Raw genomic sequence first — 8,265 nt, forward strand, 5'->3', positions numbered from 1 at the left:
CTCGTTTCTCTAAATGGTGTTGGAAGGCAATATCATCAGTGTCCAAGGCTAAACGGTTTGGTCTCAACTCCCTGATAATTTTGGTAGCCTGGGAGGTGTGGAAGCACCGTAACTCACGTGTGTTTGAAAATGACACGCCAAGCATCCAGGAAGTTCTTAGGCCTGTCAGCGCTGAGAGCAATCTTTGGTGCAGTACTGGAGCAAGAAAGCTCCAGGAACACCTGTTTTGGTCAGGGAGCCGGCCCTGGGGTTGGGGGTATAAGGCAGGCTGTTTTGTCTGGTCGACATCAATATAGTTTGTGGCGCACCTGTTTTAGTTAAGTGAGTGGGTGTGTGTTCGTGGTGTTTTTGTACTCGAGTAGGGTCTAACTAGACTCGTGTATTTTATTTCTACCTTAATGAAATGACCCACAGCTTTCTTGTGTAGTTTGAGAAAAAAAAACAGACGAGGTAAAGACAGATCATTCCCTTAATAAACAGTGGGACTGAGCTAAATGAAGTGGCCCAGTACGCCATTGGGTCCCCACTCACAAAAAATGAGATGGACGAGCATTTGCAACAAAAATCTTGCTAACATCAAAGTTGCTAAACTGATATAAAAGAAACAGATCCATGGTCAATATCAGCATAAACAAGACTATTCACAGTTCTCTTGCGACCGTTAATCAACCTTGCTATAACATTGGTGAAATTGGAGACCATATCTCACAGGTATGAAGATCATCAGGCCAAAGACAACAACTTCATGTACCATTACAATGTGAAAGTCGTGAAAGATACACAAAATGATGGTGAGGTGAAAAGAAATTCTTTTTGGAAGACCTATGGCATCTTTCACGGTGCACTACATAAAGATCTGTAACCATATAACACAAACTGCAAAACTTAGCACGTCCTAAACCCTAACATATGCTACATGCTCATATTTCTCCCACTCTAATCAGCCTCAAATGTTATTCTGACACCATATATCAAAATTGCAGGGCATGACAGAACTGCAGAGATCTAATCATCAGATTCCAGTCCTGTGAGGATGGCCTTAAGCATCTCGTATGTCATAAATACGATGCCAACACCAGGAACCACTTTGCAGTACTCGGGCAAGATTCCTCTATACAGGCCTCTAAAACCCTCTGTGCGAACAATATGTCCAAAGGTTCCAAAGAGTCCTGTCTGGTAGACACGAGCCCTCCCAGCTGCTCCTTCCAATTGCATGCGGCGTCTCACAAGATCCAATGGGAATGTAACTGGAAAAACATGAACACCAAATAATCATTGTGTGCTTAACTAAATTGAAGCACCATTAGCAGGCCATTAGTTATTTCCTTCAAAAAAGATGTGTGTTACAATGCAAAAAAAAAAGTGACTGATTAAAAGGCAGCATTTATGAAATTCAATGTAGGGGGGGGGGGGGGGGGGGAAGATACCAAGTCACCCAATTAAAATGAAAAGTCTGTGAAAGTGGAAGATTTAATAGGTACACAAATCATTTACTGAACAACTCCTTACAAAGTAATGAGAAATTTTCTAGTCAAACAAAGAGGGTTCTCTTTTGTTCACACTTTTCTATTGAACAATAACAACAATCCAGGTCCTTAATCACTTACAAGTTGACGATGCAATTCCTGAAAGACTTCCACAAGCCAAACTGATCAGGACAGGGGAATCACATGGCCTGATTGGAAGATCAAATGTCAATACAAGTAAAACTATTACAAAGCACAAGGATAAGACTTTGATACCATATGTAATACGAAATTCAAAATTACCTCTCTACTTGCCAATGGGACCGTAAAGTTTCATACACAGAGAAGCTTACTGCAATGCTGGGGCCCACTCCCTGAGATGTATAGAATCAACAGAGAATGTAAGTACGTGACAGAATGAACGATGCAAATCAGCAGAAAAAAAAAATTGAAATGCTCATACCAGTAAAGTGGCACCAAGACCCTTGTACAATCCCCTGACACCCTCATCTCTACAGATCGCATAAAGAGCATGAGATATGCCCCTGTAATAAGCAGTATTTGTCTGCAATCATTCCGTGGGGAAAAAGATCAGTCATCAGTGCTGCAAAACCTAGCTTAACCATGCGAAACTTTGTTAAGTTAGTCTATAGTTCAAATGCTTAAAGCATGCTCAATAAAAAAACATCCCCCATGTCTAGGTGCTGAAGCAATGCAAAAGGTGGTTTGAAGGGGATGCAGGTGGGTATGGACAAATATGTTGTTCAGTTTAGTTGTAACCAACTTCTGTCTACGTTTGACAATTGACATTTTTCTAATAAATTTGCCACCTCCTGAACAACCAAAATTGTGGCCACCAAATTCAAAGACCAGGATTTAGTCAACCCAGAATGAACTAAGGTATCAAAGTAGAAGACTATCAATCCAAATTTTGGCACCAACAAATGGGGGCCAATATTTGAAGTGACCAGATTTTGGTTCACTTGGGCAGATATGGGCACCAAACCAAACACACCCTAATTGATTTGCAAGCACCTATTTGCCGACACTATACAGTGTAAGAACATGGCTAAACCGTAACACTCAAACTATACCTTTTTTTTTGTTTTTTTGTTTTGTGTGTGTGTGTGTGGGGGGGGGGGGGGGGGGCTAAACAGGGAAAACCACATGCTGTAATTTCACTCCAGTAGTCCAGTTAAAACGGTGACTATAGTCTTCTACAAGAGGAAATTAACTCATGTACAGACATTAAGTGAATGACAATCTTTACCAATCCAATTTATTTTATACCTAAAGTCCTAAACATTTTAGAATAGTTTTTACATAACTTTATCCAGCACTGGTAAAAGTATCTTACCTGAGCAGCAAGACGTGTTCGCACCAAGTCCAATGGATACGTCATCGAAGCTGCAGTGATTCCTGATAAACCACCACCTAGCAATCTAACACCAACGTCAGCACCGAATCCACCATTCTTCTCAAGACCTGGTAGCATCTGAAGCAACTGCATATCCGAAATAATAAAACTAAATTACTCCCATACCATCAGTGGGAGAGATGACCATTCAGACTTTATCCAAAAAGCCCTGCACTTACATTCTTGTATCTCTCGTAGGCATAGAAACTAATTGAAGAGTAAGGCAACCGGTGGGCAATGGTAACAAGGTTTCCTTTCCAGAAAGCCCGAAAACCTTCTTCATAGACAATGCGGGATGCTTCACGCCATATGCTAGTATTGCGCATTGTAGCCACATCTGAGTGCATTCCTTGTACCTGCACGCACAATTCATAAATTTCACTAAGGCCACACAATCATATTGCAAAAGAGTAGACTAAGCCACACTAGAAAGGATTTCTCTGGCAAAATCAGCAAAGCAGCTATGTGATCATCATTCCATTGAACAGCTAAACATTGTCTGTTGCCAAAGCAAAATGCAATAAAGCATTATGGTTACTATTTTCTCCACGAATCCTGGTAGGATTGCAGCCAATTCATCATTCAAAAAAAAAAAGATGCGACACTCCGTGGCTTAGTTATAAAGACCCGAGGAAAGATTAGCCGACTCTGCTATTTACACACGAGTTCGCACTCTGAGCATCTGAGCAGACTGGTGAGCAGAACTGCAGAAGCAAGAACGCCCTCCCTTGGGAATCAAGACGCACCTGGAAGAGGATGGTGAGGCGTGCGAGCGGGGCGGTGCAGGTCTTGCTGACTGCGCCGGCGACGCCGCCGGCGAGGAGGTGGGGCACAGTCCCGAGCTGCGGCTGGTGGTGCTGCAGCTGGGCCTGCGCCTGCTGCTGCTGCTGCTGCGTCGTGTACCTCCGCGCCGCGGCCGCGGCGGCGCCGCTGCCGTCCATCGTGGCGGCGGCCATCCCCACCCTCGCCTCCGTCTGCATCCGCCTCCCCCCTCTCGTCGTGCCGCCACTCCAACCGCCTCTAGGGCCTGGGCCCTAGAGCCGAGCGGAAGCGAACAGGCGCAGATCAGCGAGCTGGCCGAATGCGTGAGGAGGACGCGGGCATTAAACCCTAGCAGAGTTGGGAGCAGATTCGGAGTGCACACAGATGGGCAGAGAGGGCTTTAGGGTTTGGGGGAATTTTCTATTTTCTCATGCGCCGGAGGTCGGCGGCCGCGAATAAAGACACGGCATGGGTGGGTCGGGTAAAAGCCATGGCCAAAATGAGAAACTGACTTGGAAAGAAAGAGACGCATCCAGGACCCTTTCCTTCACATCGAACCAGAGCATCTCGTCCCCATTTATTTTCTCTTTTTTTTGGGGGAAAATCTTAATATCACTGTAGTGTCTGGCTCTGTTTTTTTCATAAGAGAAGCTTTTTAAAAATTATTAAATCAAATTGATACAAAGAACTAAGAACACTCTTAACCTCAGTATAACCAAATACAAAGCCTTATAAAAGGATTTCACAATTCAGAAACTAGTAATATCATGGGTGTATATTTATTTTGGGCGCGAGATATCTCACTTTCGAACCCGTGGTTGTGGTTGGTTATTATATACTTTGAATATGAGGGGTAAACTTGTTTCTTTTTTAGAGACGATGTCATCATCAAAGAGAATATTCTTTGAATATGCGGGATAAACTTGTTTCTTTAATAGAAAAAAAAAACGAGAGGAGGAAATGGATAGAGCGGGGGCACCCAGGCTGGGGCACCGGCGTCAAACACGGGCGCGACGGCCGCGGGCGCTCCGGCTATCCGGCCTGGAAGGCACCGGCCATCATCAGGAGCAAAACGCCAAACCCGCCCGCTGCATATTCCAGTTTTTGCAAAAGACGAAAACAGAATATATTTTTTTTTAAAAAAAAATCCTGGGTAACTGCAAAGTCCTGCGGTTTCATGGGCTGTTGAATGCAGGCCCAGCGCGGCAAACCAACCGAGTCGGGCCGACGATACCCCGGGGAGATTCGCAGGCTTGGGTCTGGCCCAAGTAACTTGCTGGGTTGGTGCAAGCTTAGAGCCTGGGCTGATCTGGACGAGTGCTCTGTGGACCAGGCAAAGGCTGTATTGGGGCCTACTGCAATAGTCATAGCCCGTGCCGTCGTCGTCGACCGTCGTACGGCCATCTGGCAGACTGGCAGGTCGCTGCTCCGTGCTGTCTGTGGACGCCGAGGGTGAGCCCACCTGTCTGTCCTGTTGCGACGTACGGAGTACTACTAGCACCGTGCCGTACAGCTGCAGCGGCCACTGAACAGTGACGGTTGACGCTATGCAACCCAAGGCAAGAAGCTACTGTACTGGTCACGGTCAGAATTCGGCAGTGCTCCGTGGGAGTGGGACCGTGAGAGGTTACGCTGCCACTCGGCTGTGCTGAGAGCCCGAGAGAGTGAGAGGGTTGAGTACTGTGAACCCCGCCGGCGGCTTCAGTACGATACCACGAGCAGGAGAGCCTGTGGCAATTGATAGATGTCCAAGATGTTATGCCTGCGTGCAAGTGAAACCGTGCCAGTCAGTATTCGATCGGCAATGCGCAGATCGGGAAGTCAATCGATCACAATGTCACGTTCACATCAAGATTTTAAGAACGACCCCCTGCTTGGCCAATTGGCCACTTTGCTTGCCCGACAGCGCGACACGGCGCCACGCCGCCGTGCCCTCGCTCCGCGCCGCACGAACGAGGTGTTCGCGAGAACCGGCCGGCAAAGATCAGCCCAAGTGCCCCCGCGTTTCCTTGCTGCTGGCCGGTACCCATTTGGCGCCGATTCCTGCCCCCGGGGCCCGGCCGCTCGCCTTTGGATTCTTCCAAAGCCGCTGATGGGATCGTGGCGAACACTGGCCGGGGTCTTTGCCCAAAGCGACTCGGCACAGGCCGGCGGCTTCGCTAATCACTAGGGCCTGTACTATAGTATGATTTCTAGCGTTTGTTGCTCTCCCTTTTCGCCGGTTTTTCCGAGCCGTGTAAAATACAGCGTCCAGTAGGCTGTAGGCCTCTTTGTAGAGCCAGCAGGATGGTCTCGCCACGAAGAAAAGAACGGGCTGCGGGCCGGGCGAGAGAAGAATTCGTCCGACGATCTCCATGAGATTCCGCGACAGGACGGAAAGCTGGTTCTTTAATCCGCGTCGGAGCCGGACAAGATTCCCCCAATCATTTCGATGCGCCCTTTCTTCCCCCCCTCGTGGCCGTGTTTTGCGACCCTTATCTCTTCCCGTGACGCCTTCTTTTGTAGCTTAGCGACCGGCACGTTGCTAACCAAGCTATATATCTCATTTTTCATCTGCCTGTTCTCCAGACATTTGGCATGTGAAGGAACGAAGGAAGCAAGATGGTGCTCAGATACGCAGTCAAACCTGCCGGCGAAATTACGGGGGAAGCTGGACGCCAGATGATAATACACATGGATGACGCGGCAGCGGAGCCGATGCCGAGCAGACAGACGATGCGCACGCAAGTGTCGTGCCGATCTCGCACCAGCAGCATCGCGTCCGAACAAAAGAGATCTGCCTAATTTGTGGGGTGCAGCTTCCGCACCAAGGTGTGCTGCGGTACTGTATGCTCGGCTCTGCCTCTGTGCAAGCTTTGGCAACCTGTGAGAGATCGCGCCGAAAGAGTGATTCGTTGCATTGTAGCTTTGGAAGCTGGATAATGTCTCGCGCAAGCATCGTATTATGGCGTCCGCGGTGCGTGCTCCGTTTCGGGAAAGCTTGTATTTGGCAGAACACGCGCTCTACACATGTGAACCATAGAAGAGGCATACTCCAACAGAGATGCTTGTACTAGGCGGCACTGCGGCAGCAATTAAAGGATGCTTACACAACACCGTTCACTCCGTTTCCGGGATAAAGATCTTCGGCACGGGAGATAAAGAAAGCAACAAAAGCGGCTATGGAGAAATGATGTTACGATTATACGGCCGGCCGGCCCGTCGTCGAATCGACATGTAAAAGTAGATGCACAAAGGGAAAAGCAAAATCACTTCATCAAAGACCAAAAGGGGAGCAAAGAATTCGATACTAAACCCACATTTTTTTTGTTTTGTCTATCTACTGCGTGCTGTGTGCTTCTGCTTGTGCTTTGTGCGTGAAGCACGATTAGTACGTGTAGTCACTTGTCATATTCTTTTAGTGTCTCGTCACTAGTCACATGGAGTAGCAGCCGCAAACAGGGGGGGACAAAGCCACGATGCCCGCGAACTTGTGTTTTTGGTTTCTTTGTTGCAGGAGTAGTCCCGAACAAAATAATCACATGTCTGTAGTATTATCCTACAACTGAAATGAAGCTAACACATGCAATTAAAAGATACTGACTTCAGTTGTTTTGAATGCATAAAATTCTCAACTGCCCACTTCACATGCTTATAAACTTATGATTATTTGACAATATGCAATTGTTTATGAATATGACTATATCAAGTTTCTATCATGTTATAAAAAAGTTTGTACTATAACAGTAAACAAACTGTTAGTTAAATGTCCAAGATTTTAAAATCTGAATTTTCGTATGTGTGTGCGCCTTATATAAGGGAATTGAGATAGCAATGATTTTTTATTTTGAATTTAAAAAATGATCTTATCTTGCTATAATTAGTCCTGTTGGCAGGGCTCTACCTCAAGTGCTTTTTCGAAGGAGTTGAAGCAAGAGGGGTCACTTTTATGGCTTTGCCTCATCAAAAATCGCTTCGTCTTCTTTACTGTTCACTAGAAAAATGACTCTGTCTTACCTATTGTTCACATAAAACAATTTCATCTCCCAAAGTGTTTGATAGGGTCAACAGAGGTTGCTGGCAAAGTTGAAGCCAGAATCGTGCAAATTAGACCCATAACAAATTCTTGTGTTTATAATTTCTTTATTTACTTTTCTTTATTATTTTATTAAGGTCAATCCCAATGAAAAGTTTTTTAGCGTTGTTTTTCAAATCTGTCATGTCATATAAAATGAAATGAAATGAAATAAGGATAAATATACCTATTCTTAATTAAAATTTTCATTCTATAACTCGATAGACATTTAATTCTAGGACTCATAAAGATTTGGTAGTCGTGTCAAGACTAATTTTTTATCTTTTTTCTTAAAGACGTTGTCACGACATAAAAAATGTCTATGTGATAAATCTATTAAATATACAAATAAAACTCACATAAAACTTCCACTGAGACAGACATGCGAGTGAATTTTTAGACAATAACTCATGTAAACTTGCTGAGACAGACATGTGAGAGAAAATTTTAGACAATAACTTATGTAAACTTGCATCAATGAGTCAAGGATTCTTAATTTTAACTAAATATAGATATTTTTTATGTTTATGATACATAATAAGTATAATTAAATTACCCATGAAATA

The 8,265-nt window shown here is 45.2% G+C and overlaps 1 protein-coding gene across 1 annotated transcript; it reads right to left on the minus strand.

Annotated features, from left to right (window-relative positions):
- LOC8084953 (mitochondrial substrate carrier family protein B) lies at window positions 572–4,151 on the minus strand. Its single transcript, XM_021448202.1, has 7 exons — window positions 3,630–4,151; window positions 3,063–3,239; window positions 2,824–2,970; window positions 1,930–2,031; window positions 1,770–1,840; window positions 1,608–1,675; window positions 572–1,247 (listed from the first exon to the last, which is right to left on the minus strand). Exons 1-7 carry the CDS (start codon window positions 3,861–3,863, stop codon window positions 1,006–1,008), a joined length of 1,041 nt encoding a protein of 346 aa, XP_021303877.1. The 5' UTR covers window positions 3,864–4,151; the 3' UTR covers window positions 572–1,005.

Source organism: Sorghum bicolor, chromosome 1, assembly GCF_000003195.3.
Source record: "Sorghum bicolor cultivar BTx623 chromosome 1, Sorghum_bicolor_NCBIv3, whole genome shotgun sequence".
In the NCBI taxonomy this organism is placed as follows: Eukaryota; Viridiplantae; Streptophyta; class Magnoliopsida; order Poales; family Poaceae; genus Sorghum; species Sorghum bicolor.

Excerpts from the sequence above, each read along its gene's own strand:
- LOC8084953 (XM_021448202.1), bottom strand. The coding sequence starts at position 3,863 with ATGCAGACGGAGGCGAGGGTGGGGATGGCCGCCGCCACGATGGACGGC. Across the intron at positions 2,971-3,062 it reads CCTACGAGAGATACAAGAAT|TTGCTTCAGATGCTACCAGG; the intron begins GTAAGTGCAGGG and ends TCGGATATGCAG. Across the intron at positions 2,032-2,823 it reads GAACACGTCTTGCTGCTCAG|ACAAATACTGCTTATTACAG; the intron begins GTAAGATACTTT and ends GAATGATTGCAG.